The sequence below is a fragment of the Anser cygnoides genome, chromosome 2 (genome assembly GCF_040182565.1).
Source record: "Anser cygnoides isolate HZ-2024a breed goose chromosome 2, Taihu_goose_T2T_genome, whole genome shotgun sequence".
Taxonomy (NCBI): domain Eukaryota; kingdom Metazoa; phylum Chordata; class Aves; order Anseriformes; family Anatidae; genus Anser; species Anser cygnoides.
Genome location: NC_089874.1, coordinates 48,782,590 through 48,804,631, shown reverse-complemented (window position 1 = coordinate 48,804,631; position 22,042 = coordinate 48,782,590). Strand labels below are relative to the sequence as shown.

General features: G+C 42.6%; 1 protein-coding gene across 7 annotated transcripts in view; it reads left to right on the top strand.

The window, feature by feature from the left end:
* NFATC1 (nuclear factor of activated T cells 1) overlaps positions 1 to 22,042 on the top strand; it is a 120,401-nt gene that overhangs the window by 72,862 nt on the left and 25,497 nt on the right. For 2 of the 7 annotated variants that reach the window (XM_066992040.1, XM_048075804.2), the window contains exon 9: positions 12,648 to 13,334. In XM_066992040.1, coding sequence (XP_066848141.1) covers positions 12,648 to 13,334 — 687 coding nt within the window. Of the gene's footprint in view, positions 1 to 85; positions 9,684 to 12,647; positions 13,335 to 22,042 lie in introns of those variants that run through there. The other 5 variants (XM_066992041.1, XM_066992042.1, XM_066992043.1 and 2 more) reach the window with 5 other exon arrangements.

Sequence of the window (22,042 nt, the reverse complement as noted above, 5' to 3'; positions counted from 1 at the left end):
CGCAACCAGTGGGGCAGTCGCATGTGGCAGCACTGTGTGGCTGCCACCCAGACCACAGTACAATAGGTGTTTTTTTTTCCTGTAGCTCCTGTTTCTCCTCATTCCCTAGGGGAAAACAGCCAGTGGATCCAGGGACACGTGGCCTCACTCATCCCACCTCCAGTGGATGGTCCTATAGCGTCTCCATGGAGTACAGCTCTGTGACATGCAGCTGACACAAACTGTCCACTCCAGCAGATTGTCACAGTTCACCACCATAAGGCTTCTACTGTGCTGCAGAGATGTGGCAGGATTGTACTTTTCCTCTGTGTTAGCTCAAGTGTTTTGTAGAGCAGGGGCTTACTGGGTGAAGAGTTCCTGCCTCAGAAAGAAAAGAAATACTGTATAAATGAAAATCTTACTGCTCTATAAATGAAAAGTTTCAAAACCAAAACAAACAAACAAACAACAAACCAAACCAAATAAATGAACAAACAAAAAAAAAGTAGAGGCTTCAAAAATGGGAGACTAGGTCTGGAAAAGGAGCCAGCCTGTCTTTGGCTGGGGACAGACTATAAACCTAAGTTCTCATAATCTACTTTTAATTAAAATTTTGAATTACTGGTCCAGTTCTGCTGAATTTGAACTACCCCAAATCCTGTATTTGTCTGTATTGTACATAAATGGCTGCAATGGCTTTTTTTTTTTTTTTTTAAGTATTGCTTCAATATTATTATCACTGAGCAAGTGCATATCAGTTTTGTCATGAAGCCTGCAAGATTTAGGCTCTTCAGACTACTCCCTAGACATGCCCAGCACAGAAATATAAGTAGTTTCCTTACCATTCTGGCATAGGTGAATCCCCCCAGATCATATGGTAAGTACTAATGTGCTTTGCATTGCCACATCCCATTAGAATATCAGGAGCAAGGCCCAGCACCAGACGCTGCAGTCAGGAGTCTGTACAAAGCACAGTGCACGGACACTTGGATATTCTGCCTTTCAAATCTCTGTTGGCTCCATTATGTGCAGCAGAACATTTTGGAATACCATTGTTGAACCCCGCGTTTGTGAACCCTACGCTCTAGAAAAATGCTGTTTTTTCATTTATATTTATGACTGTGTTTAATTTTGCTTCTATGACTTTATTACACCATTGGCATATATATGCCTTTCAAACAGGAGGAATAGACTTCTGAAATCACTAGACTTAAGCAGTAGCATTTGAAGTATAACCTAATCTGGAGAGAATGAAGAAGCACACAAACAACCTGATACGTATTCTGTGGTTCAAAATCCTGTGCTTTCATCTGCTGAGAAAGCTGAAAGAGTTCTTCAGCTCAGAGGCAAGAGTGCAGAAGACTTTAAATAACTCGTTGAATGATAATGGTTAGATCACTGTTTTTTCAGATTTCTTCCAAGTAGATGCATCAAAAATAGAGGAAACCTGTTCAAGAACTTACTTTTTGCAGATAGGAGATAATGCTGTCTATGATTTCTGTTATCTGACAAATACTGGTATCAAGAATAGTGAACATAGAAATGTTTTTCTTTGAATTTTATGCAGACAAGTAGTGATATTTGACAAGGCAAAGACAGTCTAGTTTGTCCAGGAAATATTTGATTAGATGGAAAAAAAGAAAGTTGATGTGTTTCGTTTACTGGAATGAAAAATATGCTTTTGCAAAGAGTTGACGATAAAGCATTTCCGGTTTCTGTTTCTGTCAGGCTTCTTAATTTTCAAAGCATTATTAAAAAATCAATCCACTACGTTTAGTATTTATTAAAATGGTGTTGCTGTGCTGAGCGATTCTTATTTTGAGACGTGTTTAACCATCTCTAGGGGCAGATTTTTAAGTGTACAGCGAGTACACTTGTACACTTTACTTGTACAGCGAGTTTTTCTGAAATGTCTTTGCTTCCATGCAGGCACCTCCATAAGCCAGGGCAGGGGGGCTTGTGTATGTAAATCTGGCCACCTACATGAGGGGCTTGGTTAAGAACAGGTCCTTTGGGTCTGTGGGTGCTAGGCTGTGCCAAGAACCTGCCCGTGGTTTCTAGCTGTGCCTTATTATTGTTTGCAGCCCAGCAGTGCGAAAGTGAAGAAAGTTCTTAGTGTGCTTCTGAAAATGGTGAGCAGTGCCCACTGTACGTTTTTGTCAGCATCTTACTAACTTCCTGCCTCAGCTCTAAAATTATGTCTTGAGTGTGCTATAGATGAGTATAATCAGCAGTTTTCTAGTGATTACATTTAGCAGACGTGCCTCTGTTTCACCTCACTTCTTCCACCCACACTTCACTTTCTAAGTTAAAACCCTGTGTCAGTCACATTAGCAGAAAACAATAAAATGAAGATGCAAAGTGTTGCCACTCTAATGTGACACTGAGCACAGCTTTTAATGATCATCTCCTGACACATCCCAACCCTGAGTATTTGCTAAATTGTCAAGTCAAGGCTGGCAAAGCTTTTAACCTAACCGTGTCTACAAAATTATTGCAAGAAAGGGTGGTTGGGGGAGGAGTGGGGGAAGTGGGGCTGGGTTGTGAAAGGATCCCAAACTGCAGTGTATGCAACACAGTCACTGCAAGAAGGAGCAGTTCCGTGCTGGACATGAGCGATAAGGCAGGATAAAGCACCCGGCACTGAGGAGCAAGGTGGGAAGGGGTATGGAGCAATGCTGCTGACTGGCCAGGAGCGTGGGAGGTCCGAGGACATGGGGCTGATGGGGAAGGAAATACCCCGTGCAGATCTTGGTGAGGAGAAGCAAGCACCCACCACCAAGGACCCCGAGCAGCACAGGCGCAGAACCTGCCCAGCTTGCAGGCAGCAGTGCTGCAGCAGGGGGGCACGACACAGCCATCCTGGGGGGCTGGAGGGAGGAGGAGGCATGGAAATGTGTAGGTGTTCCTTACACACAGACCCATTTTGAGTCAGTATGAGAGGACCGAGTGCAGCCGAGCCAGGCCTGAAGCCTCAGACCTGCTGCAAGTCTTTCTGTCGAGCCCAGGAAGCAGCTGGATCGCTGCAAAGCCTGCGCAGAGCAGGGCAGGGCAACAGGAGGGAAGAGGAGGTTGGCCACAGGGGATTTTTTTTTTTTTTTTTAGATGAAAATATGAATCATGGTTGCTCATTTTTTATAGTATGTGCTGTTACAGTTTATTTCATTTTGGCTGCTAGATGGCTGATTGCTACTTTTGACATTTAACATGGTAACAAAAAGCAGGCAAGATTTTGTCAGAGTCCTGTTTCCATTTAAGAGGATCACTAAATTCATCATCAGCCCTGCTGTTCCATTCCCACAGTAGAGTGAGGTCCGTGGTGGCAGTGTAGGAAAGACGTTCACATTTCCCTCCAGCATTACACCATCGAGTACTTTTCCTCTGAGTTGTTTGATCCCCAGTGGAGTTGCCCACACTGTATCCAAATGACTGCCTGTCCTGGCCACTGGCCGGAGCCTAGCCAGGTACATCTGACCTGCAGATGTAGTTTTCTTGATTGGAGATGAACTATGCCTCCATGTACCGTGCTCCATCTTCATCTGGAAGACCAAGAAGAAGCATTACCTGCCGTGATATCCCTGCTAAGTGCAGGGGTGGGCACGCACTGTATTGATGCCCCTGGATATGTATGACCAGCAGGCTCTGTTACAGCTGCAATGATCACTGATAACAGTTAACTTCCAGAATATGAATTTGTCCTCTGGTAGTACCTCCCTTTTCAAATATTCCCTATCAGATGACAAAACCCAGCCTGTAGTTTTGATCACTAAATCACTCTGCATGGACATTTTGAGAACTCCCCCCCTTACTTCCTAGTGATTTCACATGCACATGTTAGTTTCCTTGTGGGGCTTCAGGATCTTCCAATTAGCTTAAAAGCCAAAAGATAAAACTGATGTAAGGGAGAACAGGGTTTAGAATTACATGGGCTGGATTACAGGAGATGGCTATTTTTGTTCTCTTCAAGTGGCTGATCATCATAATTAGTCTAGCCCAGTGATTGACCCTAAGGGGGAAGTGGTCCTGGTGATTGTTGTAGGTGAAATATGCAGGAGAGGATGTTTAGCTGGCTGTGGGAGGGACTGCCTCACTCCCTGAAGACAAAGAGCATGTCAGAGCCAAGATGGCTGAGATCACCCAGGTCGAAACCACTCTCCAGAGAGAGTGGGAATGCAGCACGTGGGGTGAGAGATGGTCCTTTGGCCAGAGAGTGTTGTGTGAGCTTGGGGAGAAAAGGGGAGGAGGGAGGCAGAAGTCCCTCCTGGTGAGCCCTTTGCTGTGGCACACTGTGGCAGGCTTGTACTGCTGCCTGCCAGCTCATGCCGCCAAGCCTGGGAGAAAAGGAGAGCCCAGAGGAGGTGGGCATACATGTTCTGCCTAAATATTCATAGCAAACAAAGTTAATTTTGTGAGCTAATTAACCAGTTAGTCCCTCTGCCTGTACCACTGCAGATCTGTTACTGTGACTGTGATCCAGGGATAGGACTTGAGCAGTAAGGGTGTCCTCCTGCCAGCCCATCCCTGCAGTGCTTCCCACATGACTGTTGGTGACCAGAGCTGTGGGAATATCCAGCTGCCCCCACATTGCCTCCTTAAGGGACCTCTGCCCTCAGCCTCCACCCTCCCATTCTCCTCCCCTCATCGGGAGAGCAGGAGCAACGCCAGCACTGGTAGTGTAATGTCATGCCATATTGTCAAGCTGAAAAGACCTTACCCCAGTGAATTTTGACACACCTGACAGAAATGACTATAAAACTCCTTGGTCAGGTAGGGTGCGTCCAGCTTAAGACAGTGCATGAAGCTAGGTATTGTGCTGGGGGAACAGCAGTAGAGCAGTCCAGGTGAGCATAACACGGGAGAACTGGAGCACCCACCTGCAGGAATACCTCAGGTGAAAGCCACTGGTATTGGTCGTCACTCCTTATTAAGCCAAATAATCTTCCCCCTGCATCAGGGAGGAATATTTGTCATAAGGAGATAAGAAATCTTTAGAAGAGAAATCCCATTTTATACCTAAAAGATTAATCCAGTTCAGGCAGGCACCTGGTTTAAACTCTGGGGTTTCAAGCAGCATCCCAGCATCTCCAGCCATACTGTCTTGACTGTAGCAGGTTCACACAGGCAAGGAGACCAAAGAGATTTGAAAACAGCAGTGCTTTGTCTTTAAAAAAGAGGTAGCAAGTAAAGTTGTAACTTGTTTCACAGGTCTTGCATTTTCCTTAGAGGGGAAAAAATAATTTGACTTGATCTATTCTTTTCAACATTGTAGGGTTTAATAAGGTCTTATGATAGAAAAGGAGTTGTTCCTTTTAAGAATTTTTCCCTTTTCTCTTGAAAGAAATCCAATGCATATTTTGTCTTTTGTACTAACACACAAACCAAATGCTCTCCACCTACCCTCCTCTCCTCCCCTCTTTGGTTTAACAGCGTATACACCAAGCTACCATATATAATCTTCTGTCTCATAAATAGGCATTGAACAAACTAAGAGATCAGCAGCTGTTGAGAAGCATTTAGTAATTGGGTTACCAGGAAAGCACTTTCTAATCGGATAATGGCACTGTCCAAGATTACCGGCTGAGATGTATGCACAAGGCTCCCATCTACCCAGATATTATTCCTGTACAAAAGCGTACATATGCATCTGATACTATAAAAATATATACATCTAAAACCAAAGAGGACAGGCAGGTGTGTGTTAGAGGTAGCCTTCCCAACGAGCACTGGTAAAGCTCGTCAGCTTGTGAGGTGGTGCTTGCTCTTTCCCTACGGCTGTCCAGTGGTTCTGGGAACAGCACTGTGTGATGGGGATGCACGGCAGGACCTCTGCCCCGCAGTGACATTACCCCACATTTTGCCTGTGGCAGCAGCAGCACTCCTCTGTGCTCCTGCTCCACAGCCTCACCCGCGAGCACATCTACTCCCACCACTGGTCAGCCCACCTGCCCTGCAGCAACTTCAGGACTGGAGCCTGCCCCCAGTGGGCCTTACTGGGTGCACCGTGCTAATGCTGAACTGCTGCATCCTCGTGACCTACCTTGGCATAGGGAAAGGTAGAAGCAGGTGGGACAGTGGGTACTGTCAGGCTGCAGAGGAGCTCAGTGTTTCCTGTGCACAGGCAGCTTTTACAAGTGCCTCCTAGCTTGCTGAGAGGAGCACCTTTCTGTCAAATAGCATAGAAGATTAAACAAACAACACATACTAAAAAAAAAAAATTAAAAAAAATCCTTCTTTCTCTTATTTCCCACAACACTTCTTTAGGGGACTTTCTAAACTTCTTTCTTGTGCTAGATAGAAGAATGCACACTTGAAAAAATAGATACATTTTAATGGGAAAGTTTTGAAAATCGTTCATTTGGCCTCATAGAAAACACTGTCTTGGTTAGGCAAGGTAAGACAGGACACCCATCTCATGTATTCCCAACAGGGATAACAGAAACGTGGCTTGGTCAATGCTCTTCTGGAGAGGCAGGAGGTGCTCCTGCACTAGCAAAGAGATTGAAATGCTAAGATTACCCAGGTGGACTTCTATTGCCCCACAGGCACACACAGGGGACGAGTCTACCACAATGGGATGAATATGGCAACTCTCTGTCTCACTGAGATGCTGCAGTGATAACTAGGAAAAAGTCCGTGGGATACTCTGTTCATGTACTATCAGAAGAGGGTGAATGAGTTCAGTCACTTAGGTAGATAAAAGCTTCAATTGCACACGTGTGCTGCATACAGCTTCTTGATAGTGTGGGGCTCCCTTTGTTTCTGAGTCACTGTGCTCTTTTTTTATTTACTGAACAGCAAAGGTCTTGATAGTAGCTTGACCTTTAAAAAACATTTTGGTTGAATTGGTGCCCAGGGAAAAACATCCAGTTCACGAACAGTATCTGCAAAGACCTCTGTAACGACTGTCTCAGATCCCTGGGGTTGAGCGGCCGTCACTGAGATTGCCAGTGCTGCACACACATTGGCAGGGCATTACAGAAAGCCTCGCCTGCCCACAGCTGCTCTGATGTTACAGAACAGCAGGATTATATTTTCTGAGGGCAGCCAGCCCATTGCCTCTCCCCAACACCAGACCACTCCAGAGTCAGAATGTGGGGTGAGGTCCTCGCTCCACTCAGCCTGCTAGATCCAGCCAGTGCTGCCACAACGGCCAGGATTTTGTCCCTGCATGAATCCAGAGTGGTTAAGTTGCACGGGAAGATGTGTCTACCTTCCTAACCATGTCTCTGATCAGCCAGCAGCAGGGGAGCAGTAGCAGTTGGGATGACCTGGGCAACACCTTCTGAAGGAACGTCTGTTTCATGGTGAAGAGGGTGTGCTGCCTGGCTCAAAACTGACTTAGAGGGGAGGTTTTTAGAGGCGCAAATGGTATTTCAGACCTCAGCTCAGTAATGGAGATTTGGGCCACCTAATTTCTTGACACTCTTTGAAAGTCTCATCCCAAATTTTTACCACTTACGTTTATTCAAGATTTTGAAGAAATATGTGTGCACGCGATGAAAAAAAGTAGTGTTTTGATTTTCATATGCTAACCAAAATCTATATGTTGGTGCCAGAGAGCTACATCGTAGTCTGCAGTGTGAAAGGTGACTGTTTTGTTTGATAGGTTCAATCAAACAAAGGGCAAGATAAATATATTATAGTGCCATAAATGTCTGCATCAATAATATTACATGGAAATGGGAGTTTGTTAGTTTAACGTTAATCAGGATAAACATCTGTTTAATTTACATGGTTATATTTTGTCAGTTCACATATTTTAATAGCACCTCCAAAAAAAAATTCAAAAACCCATCTGGATTGCCAAAGTATAAAAGCAAACAGACTTGTTACAATTATCAAAAATATATATAATTTATATTTAAGCACTTTCTGACTCCCTTTACTGGATGTCGATGATTTATTATTTTTCTTCAAGGCTTGATATATTAACATTTTACCTTCTAGAAAAGCCTTTCATTTAAATGTGGGCTTGCAGAACTGGCTGAAATATTTCTCCCACATTCAGACCTACACAGAGGGCCATTGTCTTCAGTCCAGTTGCCTCAGTATGATGTCATAAACCTGGTCTCTCTGAGTAAGAATTGGAGGTAGCTTTGATTTATAGCTGGGGCTGCTGCCAACACACAGTTCTCAGAAGTTTGTATTAAATTAGATGACATAATGACACAAGTCCATAGTCTAAGAAGGCATCGTCAAACCATTTTAAACTAATTAGCACATATTAAGTTGCTTATCAGACTAATTTAGAACTTTGGGCTCTGTCATATTTTAATATTCAAAATTGAGGACAGTTTAAAATCATCTGTCGTCTGACCTTATGCATTATGAAGTAACAAGCATTTAAGACTTAACTGTACTAACCAAACTTATACTAATTTTTACTTTATAGCAAGGGGCTGATCCTTCAGCAGAATAGGGTCTCTTAAATAAATGACATTACTTTTGAGCATGAGTTTATGTAGAAACTGTGCATTGTCTTATCTATTTACAATTTTACAAATTCTGACATCATTGCTGAAATTGATTATTGGCAAATCTCAGTGTATGGCAAATTTAGTCACATTTTTTTCATTCTAGGCACCTGAAAGTCTGCAAAACTGGGTGTTATCTCAGCAGCACAGGCTTACTTTAACACAGAATGCTCATTGCCATTTGATACGGCTCTACTGAATTTAAGAAATAGTCAAGTTTCTGTTAAAAGTACTTGCAGATTTGGAACAGCTGTAGGCCAGTCCAGGCCTGCTGTGTGACTACGAGTGTTTCTTTGAGCTGGAAGGCTTTTAGCACGTTATTTAAAATGATGGCTAATTTGAAATATTTGAGCCAGAAGTTAGTCAGGCTAATACTGTTCTCTATTAAATTCTGATAACTGAGAAAATTAATGGCATGCTTTATATCACGTTGCATCTCCATGTGTGAAATACTCACTTCTGCAGGTGGGTGACAGTGGAAATGCACATGCTTTATGTCAGTCAGCTAACTGTGCCTCTACAAGGATGTATTTGAGAATGCAGACACTTTTTCTAACTTAGGTTTGTAAAGATTTGCAGTCAGTCAAACATGAGTCAGTAGAAAAGTGGCAATGCTAATCCAGTGCTGGTTGGTGATTGTCCCTAACTGCTCTGAAGGAACCCACCAATTTCTCCCTAAGAAGAAGATAACATGATAGTGCAGGTGGACTTGTAAGGTTTGTGTCCTCAGTTGCTCGAAGTCAATTACAACTGTTCACCCCAGCTAAGGTTCTCAGTCACCAGAAAGGGAATGAGGCAGGGAATAGTGGCATGTTTGTCCTCTGCAAGGCAAGTAATATAGTTATTCATGTAAAATATGAAAGTTGAAGTCTGGTCAGAAATAGAAGTGTTAGTATCTTACATTTCTGCTGACATACTGAGCTTCAAAGGTTTGATTCCAGATCATCTGGTCAGTGGTCTAGATCATCTGGTCAAAGGTTTGATTCCAGATCATCACCCAAGGTCAGTGCGGCAGGAGGGCAGGAGGTGCTCCAAGCATGCAGCAGCAGTTCCCCTGCGGCCTGTGGAGAGGCCCCTGGTGGAGCAGGCTGTCCCCCTGCAGCCCATGGGTCCCACACGGAGCAGATCTCCACGCTGCAGCCCGTGGAGGAGCCCCCGGTGGAGCAGGTGGATGTGGCCTGGAGGAGGCTGCGGCCCATGGAGAGCCCCCGCAGGAGCAGGCCCCGGGCCGGAGCTGCAGCCCGTGGAGAGGAGCCCACGCAGGAGCAGGGGGTCTGGGGGGAGCTGCCGCCCGTGGGGGGACCCGTGCTGGAGCAGTTTGCTCCTGGGGGATGGACCCCGTGGTACGGAGCCGTGTGGGAGCAGGTCTTGAAGAGCTGCTGCCTGTGGGCAGCCCCCGCAGGCTCAGTTCGGGCAGGACGGCATCCCGTGGGAGGGACCCCACGGGGAGCAGGGGCAGGGAGTGACCGTGAGGGAGTGGTGGGGATGAAGCATTAGGGACTGACCGCAGCCCCCATTCCTTGTTCCCCTGCGCCTTCTGGGGGAGGAGATGGAAGAGGGCGGGTGGGGGGAGGTGGTTTTAGTTTGTGTTTACTTTCTCACTGCTCCAGCTTGCTAGTAATAGGTAATTACATTAATCTCCCTATGCTGAGTCTGTTTTGCCCATGATGATAATTGCTGAGTGATCTCCCTGTCCTTATCTCAACCCTTGAACCCTTTTCATCATATTTTCTCCCCCTTTTCTTTTGAGAAGGGTGGGTGAGATACTGGTTGTGTTGGAGCTCAGCTGCCCAGCTGAGTAAAACCACCACACAAATCTGGGATATTCCTGCTGCCCACTGCTCCGTTGTTCAGTGCAGAGCAGGACTTACTGGTCATGGTCTATTAGTTGCTGCAGGTGTTATTTCAGAACAATGAGATTAAAAAACTTAATTTACAGATTGATGATGTTCATGGCCACTAATCTGACCCCATGGCAATGTCTTTATAAAGAAAAAAAAAAAAGTGAAGTGACAAAAAAGTGTCTGGTAAGCCAAGTAGCAAAGATGTGCCATAGAAGAGCTACAACAAAAAATCTGCCTGAGATCAGGAATCATAAAGCTTCCTCCCTCCAGCCCTGTGTGCCACCATGGCTGTAATCCTTCCGTAGGTTATAACAAGTCAGACAACTCCAGGGTTTATTGCAGCTGAATTGACAGTGGTTGAGCTTGGAATTATTTAGCACAGGTGTTCTATAACAGTGATATATTGGGAAAATTCAGTGTTCAACAACCATCATATTTCCAGCTGTGCTGTGGTTAGTGCTAGTACAGTGAACTTAATATAAAACATGTGAGAATATTTGCTAGCTCAGGAGCTTGTTAAAGGTATTTTCTTACAATATCTAAGCTGCTATGTTTATCTAGGTGCGTTTCTTTGGTCTTGCATTTTCATAAAGGTGTGATATTGGTTTTATAAAGCTGTTGCTGAACCTGGAATCTGCTTCTCTGCAACCAAGTGCATTAGTAGCCATGCTAACCAGTGTGCAGCACTCGAGCAGGTGAAAATAAGATTATGAGGAATCCAATGACAGTCTGTTATCCTTTGCACATTCATCCTGAGCAGCACCTGTGCCTCTGTTACATATATAGACATATTTTTACTAGGGGTGCTAGAAATCTTGAAACAAGTGTTGCAAACATCTATATGTAAAAGAACATAAAGAGAGCAAAGTTAACAAGAGGCTAGGGGGCTGTAAAACAAGGGTAGCGAAGTACATTCACCAGCAGCAAAATTTGTTAGTTTTAAAAGAAGTTTTATATGTACATATGCACACACATGCATTTCTAGGGGTTCAAAAGACTCATACATGAACATAGTAATAAATGACTGGAAAATGTGTAAGGGTATTTGTAAAACACATGCAAATAAAAACACAGAGACACTTACGTGATGAGCATGTGCTCCAAGCTGAGTTGTGTAAGATGCTTCACTAATTTGTGCCACAACAGGTTGGTTATAATGATATTCTAACAGATATACTGTGGTCTCACCATAGATTTCCTACAGTGCCTTCAAGCTGTGGCTGTTCTGTGGATCTCATTTTGAGAAAGAACATAAATGCCACCAAGCATCCAAACTCAATTGTATAATTGTCATATGGATTACAATTGGATCTGGCTAGAAGAAATGCATCTACATACTGGCTTGGCGTATTAATAATTTTCCTGATAGAGAAAGTGGGTATCTTTTACCAGTGAAATGCATGTGTCTGTGGGGGAGCCAGGAAAGGCACTCTCTGATTTGAGAGAGAAAGCTGGTAGGAAAAAGGCACTTTGATTTGAGTAAGGATCTTTTCTCTGATTTGAGAATGCTGCTCTATATTTTTCAAGACTGGGTTGATGCTCATAGACAGTCATTTTGTCCATGAGCTGGTAGTATTTAGAGACATAGTTTGACATCTCAATATTAGGACCTCTTTTGGAACAACGGGTGGAACAAGCAGAGGTGTAGAATAGTAATCAATATTTCCTGGTAGTAAGAGTGTGAGTTAACACCATTTAGGAGCTGGCATTGCAGCTTGGATCCAACTTAGAATCATGGAGAGTTGGATGTGACTTCTTGAATATTTTACACCTATTGGTTGGTTAATAAGATTAAACACAATCATGTATAAACTAAATAAACCAAATCCTACTCTTTCAAAAATATCCTCATAATTGAAAACTTCTTGTACATAGTAGTTTGTCATTTATCTTTGCAATTTTGCTTTCACTGAACTCTGAAAGCCCCATCTCTACCTTATTATGCTCCAGTTTACCAAATGTGCAGACATTTATCAAATGGGCCATCAGTAGCCGTAGAAATGCAGTAGTATATCCAAGTTAAAATTCTTGCTTTGATTACTACAAATCCATGGAGCCCTTGGGTCCAAAGCTTCCACTGAAGCACAGCTATTTGCAAATAGATTTTTATAGCACATTAGTGCTGGAGGAGAGTCCAAAGAAAATAGTCCTGTTCAATATTAGAACCAGCTGTGACTTTCTTGTGCTGATGACTCATTCATTTTTTTTATAGGGTGGGAGAACTAGGCAAAAGACACACAGAGTCTTATTCAAGACATTGTTTGTTTTGCAAAGGGTATCCTAGCCACAAGCCAACTTGATCATACCAATATGCAGCTCATGTTTATTTAAAACTTTTTTCTTTTAACAGTTCCAATTATAAAAACAGAACCCACAGATGACTATGAGCCTGCTCAAACCTGTGGACCAATGAACCAAGGCTTAAGCCCTCTCTCTAAACCATACTACAGCCAGCAGATCATGATGCCCCCGGATCCTGGTTCATGCCTTGTGGCTGGCTTCGCCTCCTGTCAGCAGAGAAATGCAGTGATGTCACCCTCTCCCAACGCAAGCCCCAAGCTGCACGACCTTTCATCCTCTCCTTATAAGTGCATCCCCAACCCAGGCCACGGTCACCTCGGACTTCAGCAGCCCGCTGGAGGTGTCCCCACCATACAGGAAGTGCCAAGGTCTATAGTTGTGCACCCAAGCTCCCCCGAGCAATCATCTCACATCATGCTGCAGCCGCAGGTGAGTCAACATCTGAGCAGTAGCTGTCCCCTTGGTTATCAACAAACACTCTATCCCAACAGTCCCTCTTCTCCAGTTCCATCTGTTACCCAAGAGCCAACCTATTTGCAGTCCTGCAGTCCAACTCACTCATCCATAATGGGTCAACAGCAGCAGCAACTGCCGAAGGTTCACAGAAATGAGTCTCCAACAACCCAACCACTGTCATTGCCAGAGTTGCATGAGGAAAGTAATCATAATTTGGCCCCTATTCCTGTAACGATCAAGCGAGAACCTGAGGAATTGGACCAGATGTACCTGGATGATGGTAAGTCTTCGACAGCGCAGAGGTTTGTGTTCAACCATGTTTCTGTATCAGTGAGTTCCTTTAACCCCCTCCTCCTTTTGAAACCCGGTGGAAAAAAAGTTTAATTAACAGCCTGGTGGAGTGATGGAGAGTTTTGCTTGGTTTCTTTCTGTATGGAAAAAGGTTCTTTAATTTCACTTGCAATAATGAAACCATATTATCTAAGCCGTAAGCGTTGTTCATTACCATAGAGCTAGCTGCATGACCAATAGCTATATTGCAATAATGTTAACTGTATGGTCTTGGCTTATGCCCATGCCAGTGACCTGTGGAACTGCAGTGAAAACATATTTAACATTGTCCCATCCATAATGCAGTGAAACTTCTGATACACAAATCTGCTCACTGGAACTAAATGATAAACTGCTCTCCTTCAGTTGAGAAAGTTCAAGTTAAAAATGGAGGCACATCTTTCAGTGTAACTTTTCAGTCTGGTGGTATCCGACATTAAGACTACTTTTTCTTCTGTTCTGATTGTGGACTTGCTGCTGATTTTTTTTTTCTTGTTCTTTGTAAGATTTTCTATGCATATATATTCTACACGCACCACTGAAATGTTAAAATGCTGTGATGAACTTGTCAGATGCCAGCTGCCAAAGATTTATTAGCTGAACATAATAAAAGGGGTACTCTGGAATTTGATTATGTGACCTCACTGAGCTGTGATTTAGCACTTGCTGCTAAGTGTCCCAGTAGTATTCTGAACCCTCACCTTAATGCAGTACGTGAGTTCCCTTCCAATTGCTGTATAACTATATAGTATACCATGCTATTTAAAAAAAAAAAAGCCTTTGAAATGGCTGCATTGAAACTAATTGGTGCCAAGGAACATCTGAATGTGATTGTCTTTTAGGGAGAATTTAAAGACAGTTCATGGCACTTTGTTTTTTTTTTTAAAAAAAAGAATTTTTAGTCATTCTATTTTAAAGAGCATGATACTCACTGAATTAGGAGTACAAATGAATGTTTTGGAGCTTGAGCTGCAGCCTTTTGCTTTTCAACTCTGGGAAAATTATTTTTCTCAACAGAAGTTATTATTCATTGCATGATAGAAAGGTCAAAAGGAACTTTCCTAATTAGGAGTTCAGTTCACTAAAGTTATGCACAACACATCTTTTGTGACAAGGTTTCCCTCATATAATGTGCATTTTTACCACGTGTGTTTTGAGGAACGAGATTTTCAACAAACCAAACAAGAAATGTACACAAACCAAAACAAAAAAAACATGCCCAAATTTTGGTTTTGAGAGAAACCAGAAGTTGTGTGTGGCTGGAAGAAATTACAGTTAGAATCTAAACCTAGTCTATGTCTGTCTCTCTAGAAAAGCACAAAAAATGGTCAGTCAGAGAGGCCTTATCTCTCCAAAATCCATCAACCATTTTTCTCACAGCACTACCAAAGCTACCTTTGTCTGGTCTCTGCTAGAGAGATGGCACTACAGATCACAGGTGGAGGATGAAGCTCCTCAACTATGTCTACTTCAGGTTTCTCCTGAAGCAGCAGAGGAATTTTACTGCAGTATAGTTTGGGACACGGGTTTTAATTTTTTCAGCATTGCTCATTCTCTCTGACAAAGCAGAAATGCTTTAGTCCTTAACCATTTTTCTTCCATTCCCTCTTCTGGACACATGTGCACACCAGTCCTCCGATGGATAATCGAAAGTAATTGTAGAAGCCACTGTGTACATCTGCACTGATACTTAGAGTTGACTTTGAAGATCTTTCCAGCTAGCCAAATCCAGATATATTTCCCTTTGGCACTGAGCAGGCTATCAGACTCCTTTTGTGGCTGACCACAAGAACTATAGACCAAGAAAAAATTCATAGACATAACAGTCATGGTAACAATATGTAATAGGAAAAAAAAAATGTAATTCCAAAAAATTAAACAATGGCAGTTTTCTCTAAGGGTAATCAGAAATGGTCACTAGAGGAAGTCCTTCTTCTGTGTCTAAAGTGATATTTAGGTTTGTTTCCGACTGATGCAGCCCAATCCACATGGGTTGTCATTACCTATCTATGCCCTATCTCACTGCCTACAGAAAAGGCCATCTACCCTGTACCTTGCATTGACAAAATGAAGACCTTGTAGAAGTCAAGAAAAGACTACTGCCATCTTTTTTTTTTCCCCCGTATTTGGGCAGAGAGAGGAAGTGTGCAACAGGGGAGCTGAAGGTAGTAACCACAGCTTGTGAGGTATGTAATGGCCAAGACCCTCTGTTCAAACCATGCACATCCCTGTCATACCTCAGACACACAGAACAGAAGCACAAAACTGCAGGTCAGAGTGGAAGCCTGTTTACATCCCATGCTATAGGCATTCATAGAGGCAACCTTAAAATACCAGTGCAGACGATGGTTTCACAAAATTTCATCTGATGGAACTGTAGGCTCTCCATAGAAGGAGTGGCCTCAATCCATCTTGTGCTTAGCCACATGCTCTTAATGCTTCCTTTGAGTAATATCAATTGATTATGACATGGCAAAGCAGGCTAATGGAAAATTAACCTGCCCAAAATAGCAAAACCTACATAGATTTCCCCTGGGTCAGCTCATGGAACCATATCCCATTGGTCCAATAGGTGGGTCCAGCCCACAAAAGGGGAAGGAAGCCTTGTGTTGTGGGTCAGGTAGTGCAGTGGGGGCCACGCTGGGTGGCAAGCAATCCACCCATAGACCAGAGTAAGCATGACTTGAAGCCACACCTGATACCATCTTAACCTCCCCAGCAACTATCTAATCAACTCATCCTGTCTCAGTAAAAAATCCTCATCTCATGTTTACCTATTACTTATGGGGAGCTAAGATGTCAGATGGGAGCTGGCACAGTCTCAAAGGGCAGTTTGACCACAACAGTGACTGCCTAGAAAACAGCATAATGGATCCTGGTGTCCCAGTAGATGCCATTCACTGAGATACATACTCCATGTATGCAGTGCCGTTGTGCCTGGAGCAGTCTCATTCAGACCTCTGGTAAATAGAATAAGGCGGAGCCTAGAGGGAGAATATGCTTTTTACAGAGTAGTTCTGAATAGGAGCAACTTATTTTTCACGTGCTTGATTTATTTATTTTTTGGAATAGGAGTTTTAAGCAATCACCATTGTTTCTTGTTAATGTTGTATCCATCTTTAAATGCTTTCCTTGTTGGAAAAGTGGGATATATATGATTTGGAACTATATTCTGAAAATCAGAATTAAAATCATATTGGTGAACAAAGACAGTTATTCTTTTTTTAATAGATTGCTGCTCCACTTCTTTATAATTTGTTGTTTTGCTGTTTCAGTTCAGATCCATTCATATAGCATAATTTAAATTTTTTTTAAAACTTGTATCAATGAACAATGTGAAAGCGAGAGAGAGGTCAGATGTGCTTAACTGGTTTCCCTCCCTACTACTCTAAATACATCAGCTCTTTCCCCCATCCCTAAAGTAGTTCAAAAGTAACGCATTATTTTAATGACATGAAAATTTAAGTTCTCAAAGCATCATTCCATAAAAAAGAGTATCTTCACAGTGTCTTGTAACTGTTTAATACCTTCAGTTTTACCTGAAGGTACATTTGAAAAGTGTGAAGTATGGACCTCTAACATACTTACGTGACTACTGGAAAAATAAAATACCTAACTAGTTACGCCAGATGATATTTGGTAAAGTTTTGGTTGATTGTTTTCCATTTTGGGGAGATATGATTTATGTATCTAATATACGTGTAGCAATCTTGGACCAAGTATAAACAGAATTTTTTTGGTTTCAGTTTATGGGACCAAAGCAATATTCATTCCTTTTGGTCTGGAATATCTCCAAATATAGTCCATCTATACTACAGAGCATAGATGGAAAAAAATAGTCAGTGAGTATATATAAATATATATCCTGTACATGACATTTCTCTGCTTCTGTAATGGTGGGCAGCTGAACTGATATAAAGGGAGCACCCAAAGAGATTTCCATTTTGGCAAATAAGTTTTGGTCTTGGCAATCTTGTTTTAAATCAAAATCTGCAGTAGCCACCTGGGTTACTCATTAAATGTCCTGTCCATTTCAGTATGTGCATATATGATTCAAAATGTATAACATATTTCAAACTCACCCTGTAAAGTGATACCTGATATATTATGGCTATGCTCTTGATATTGAAAACAATCTGGCTTGTATACCAGCACTCATTTCAAGCAATTACAAGTTCAACCTCCAAACAAAGATTACGGCTGACTCCCTCTGCTGTGTTCAGAGCAAGATTTGGTGTGCTGTTTAAAAGAACGGTCTCAACGAAGTAGTTGAAATGTGACATTTATGCCTGGTTTTGGTCCCCTATGGGAACCCATGGTTCTTTGCAGCAGAAGAGGGGGTGTCTCCTGTCCTTATTGCCAGAAGCTCTTACAGCAGCATGTGGCACTTTGGGGCACCCTGGCACATCATTCCAGGGCTAATGCTGGCTTCCTGTACCTGTGCTATCCCTGCCCTAGACAGCAAAGGTTACATGACTTTCCCCTTTCAGATCTAACTTGGGAGTAGTGCAGGGTGCTAAAGTGGTGGGGCGCATGGAAAATCCTTAAACAGGCAAACAGGAAGGCTGATTTATCAGCTTGAGGGACATCTTCAGTGCAAGTCCATGCAGATAGTTGCTTTTAAGACTAAACATTTTATTTGGGGAGCAATGAGTCTAATGTGCTGTACAGCCCTTTGAGGGATAAAGTGGAATTAGTGTTGCCCAAAAAGGTGGCCGGTTTGGACAATCTATGAGCTGATGAGAACTCTTACTAGTCCCTTGAACCAGTCATTATCTCAAGGGAATATGAAAATTCACCTTAATTTATATCTCACTTATGAATATGCTCTTCTCTCCTGCCTTCTAACTGGGACCTGGGTCAAAAGCTGTGGTAGTCTTTTCTTGAAAGAATCCTTTTCAGTTGACCAGGGCAGCTCAGATAATTTTTCCAAATTTTGACTGCTTTTCTTAGTGGTAGAAGAAACCCCAAGCCATAGTTGATGGAGTTACTTTCACACAGCTTTCAGGAAGTTGTGAGCCAGGCTCACAACAGGAGATGCTAAAGGTGACTTGAAATTACCTTCCTCATCCCCATTTCCTTTTCCTGGACCTATTGTAGTCTGGGTGGAACGCAGAATCTCCAAATCTTTTTATTTCACCAGGATAGAGAGAGTACAATTAGGCATGCTAATGCCGAGAAACTTTTCAGGTTGTAACCTGAAACCAAAGCTGTTGCATTTTTACCTGCAGCAGCATGACATTCAGTTGTGAAATTATTTCCTGCCATTAGAAACACCAAAGAAATTTGTTTTCATTACGGATCAAAATTAAGCTGTTTCTAAAAAGCAAGGGAGAAACACATTGGTACCAACAGGAAAAAGGCTTATGATTTATATTCTCAGCAGGTTTCAAGGTGTATTTTACACACTGTGATCCCAACTCGTTGTATTAGTACATAAAACTTTACAAAAGCATTTTTTAATGAAAAGCAAAATAGCACTCTGGAAGATTCTTTAATAAAACTACACTTCAGTTAAGAAGCTGAAGAAGACCTCAGTTTCTTCACCTTTTCTTTTTTTTCTAATCTAGAATTTTGTGATGAAGTCACAGCCACGCTGAAGGCAGCAGCAAGCTCCTATTGACTGCAGTGGGGCCAGAATTTCAACCTCAATTTAAAAAACTGTTTTCCAGAATGCCCCAAGTCATTTGTAGGTGCCAGAACTGGATTAACAGTATCTGAAAGACAGATCTCTTGTCTGAAGTTTTGTGTATTAATTCAGCCTCCTCATCTCCACACAGACACTTTCATAAAGGTTTCTGTTCTGATCTTAACTTGATCTGAGCTATAAATCTTTATGTAGTAAGATGAAAATACATAAACCATAAACAAAGTTATCTGATGTTTAGATACATGGCTAGCAGAAAGTATCAAAACCACATCATCATCCTTTTTAAAACAAGGAGGCTTTTGTTCTTGTGATTGTCTTTGCACAGCTGTGAGTTTTATAGTACCATGCCAATGAATGCACTCATTGCAACTTTTATTTTACTCTGAAAAGGTAAATTGGGAGCATTAAGCCCCCAATAAGTATGTAAAAGTGGCAAAACCACAGGTAAAGTGTTACTGAAAGCTGCAGCCCTGCCAGCCATTTCATTTTAAACATGGCTCTTTTAAAAATAACTTTTGCAGTAAAAGCTGTAACTCCTGGATGTAACATGAGCTATTGCTAATGTCATTCCCATGAATTGCTTACAGTGTTGAACTGTTAGATGTCTGACAAGTCCATATATCTCCTATTCTGTATATATGAAAGTTTTTTTTTTTGCCTCTAAACCATATGTTCTTTTTTATTATTATTCCTCTGTATTCTTCAAATGCACGTGGTTTGGTGATATAGTTTATTTGAACAGGAACCATAGCAGACAGAATTATTCTTTTGCTGAAATGTATCCTTTTTCATACATCTCAGCTTCATGATTAAAGTGATTGGCTCTTGAGGCATTAAGTTTAGTCTGCTGCTGCCACAATTATGCTTTTGAAAACTCCTGAGTGCATTTTGTGATTTCCAGTAGTCCAGATGTCATTAGAACAACATGCAGGTAGTCTGCAAAGTTCACTAACACTGTCTACACTTTGGTCTGTCTTGTGTGAGCTTTTCCCTCCCTCCCTCTTGGCCTAGCGTAGCAGTTCTAGGAGAAAACAAATAGCTTTCCTCATGGAAAGTTTTACTTAATCTGGCTTGGTGCCTGTGTCTAGACCCTCCTCGTTTCTAATGATGATTGAAAGTGTACATGCTACTGTGATAAAACATGCTGAGTCGTTAACATTTGGGACTTCAGTTGTACGCGATGAGTAAGGGAGGACTGAAGTAATTTGTTAGTGTCAGACCTTTGGTGGACTTGCATGTCTGGGTTTGAGGGGTGTCCTGTTACATAAAGCCACACACCCTCAGGACCAGGGATGGGGTTTTGCTGTTTCTAGCAGGTTTAGATGAATCAAGTCTCCCTGGAGGCTCACTAGAAGACAGCTCCCAAAAGACTAAATGGCCAGACTAGGTGTCACTTCCCGATTTTCTCCAGTCCCAGTTGACCAACAAAGCAGACCTTCCTACCTCTTAGCTGCAGTATGCCGTTCATCTAGCAATGAGCTTTGCTTTCTTCTATCATCCACACTTAGATGTCCAGGGAAGTCCTTGAGTCTTGAGCTTTCAAGAAAGTGTCCAGTTCCTTCAGAGAAGACCTGAATGCCTCCACCTTCATTCAGTGATGGCAGACACATAAGGGGGCACTGGTGTTGGGAGCAGGAGCGTGTCAAATGATGGGAAAGCCGTAGAAATCCGCAGGCTGTGCTTTGCAATGTTTTGATAACCCAGAGTATTTTTAGTGTACAAAACCCAGCCTTTGCTTAATGTGCTCTGCGCGCACACCTTCTTACTAAGCATTTCAAGTCATTTGGTATACAGCTGAAGCCACATTATACTACCTCTTTTCAACTGAATGCCAGCTTCACACTGCAGCCCTGGTAGTCATTGTGCAATTAGCTGGAGAAGAAATTGCACCTCACTTCCATGTCTGATTCATTCTCCTATTTCCATAATGATGGCTGTTGGCATTGCTGTTTCAAATGGTAAAGGTTTTGTGGGTTATTTTCTTTAAGTTTTCCTTGGCGATCAGGGAAGAAGAAGTTGCTGTATCTGAGCCTTTGTAACATTTACATTTGCTTTTAAGCCTGGAACAGTGCCAAGGAAAATATGTGGCTTGCAGAAGCACAAGCTTCGTGAGAAAGCTTTGTTCCGATGCAATTCATTTTAGGAATATGTTTGTTTGAAACGTTTCTGCTGAGCCGTGCAGTGTTAGCTGGTCAGGTGTGGCTGTGTGGCTCATGTATGGACTCTGTGCTTTCGTGTCCTGAACCCCTCCTGGCAAATCATTTCCGGGGAAGTTGTTTTATAAAAATCCATCTTCTCCACAGGGAGGAGTATCATACAGACCCCTGATACATCCAGGAAGAGTTAGACTGAAGCAACCAGCCCAGCAACACATATGTGCCAGAGGAAGCGCGTTCATGAGTAAATTCACTGACTTCACGTACAGTGCACTTGGCTAAGCATTAGCAAGCTGTAATGTTGCTAGATCGCAAAGTAGCAGAGGGCCAGCCTCTGCTCCCACTTAAGTCAATAACACCATTCCCTTTGGGTTCATTGGAAACAGCACCAGGCGTATGGCTGGTAGTTAAAATGCATAATAGCCGCATTCATTGCAATCTAGTCATTGATAGGCACACAGAGAAGGAGTCTTTTCTGGGAGGTTTATGCGCAGCACAGCTGATTGTCCCGTCTACATCTGCTGGAAAACTGGGGGGCTCAGTCACAGGCCTGATAGTGGCTTGACCATTGCTGTTGAGAATGGACTATTTGATAACCCTACTTCTGATCTTTCTCCTCCCTGAGGAGCTAATGCTGATTGCAGGGGAAACATGCTTTCCACACAAAGCTTATCTCTGGAAAAAAATTTAAAAAAATAAAAAAAAAAGGTGGGGGGGGGGGCTCAAAATGTTCCCCTCCTCCTCTGTAACTGAGAAAACCTGCAAAGTCTAATTTTTGAAAATACCTGGAAATAGTGAGTAAGAAATAGTGTAGGGAAACCATGGGCCTAATCCTTGTTGCACAGCCTGGGT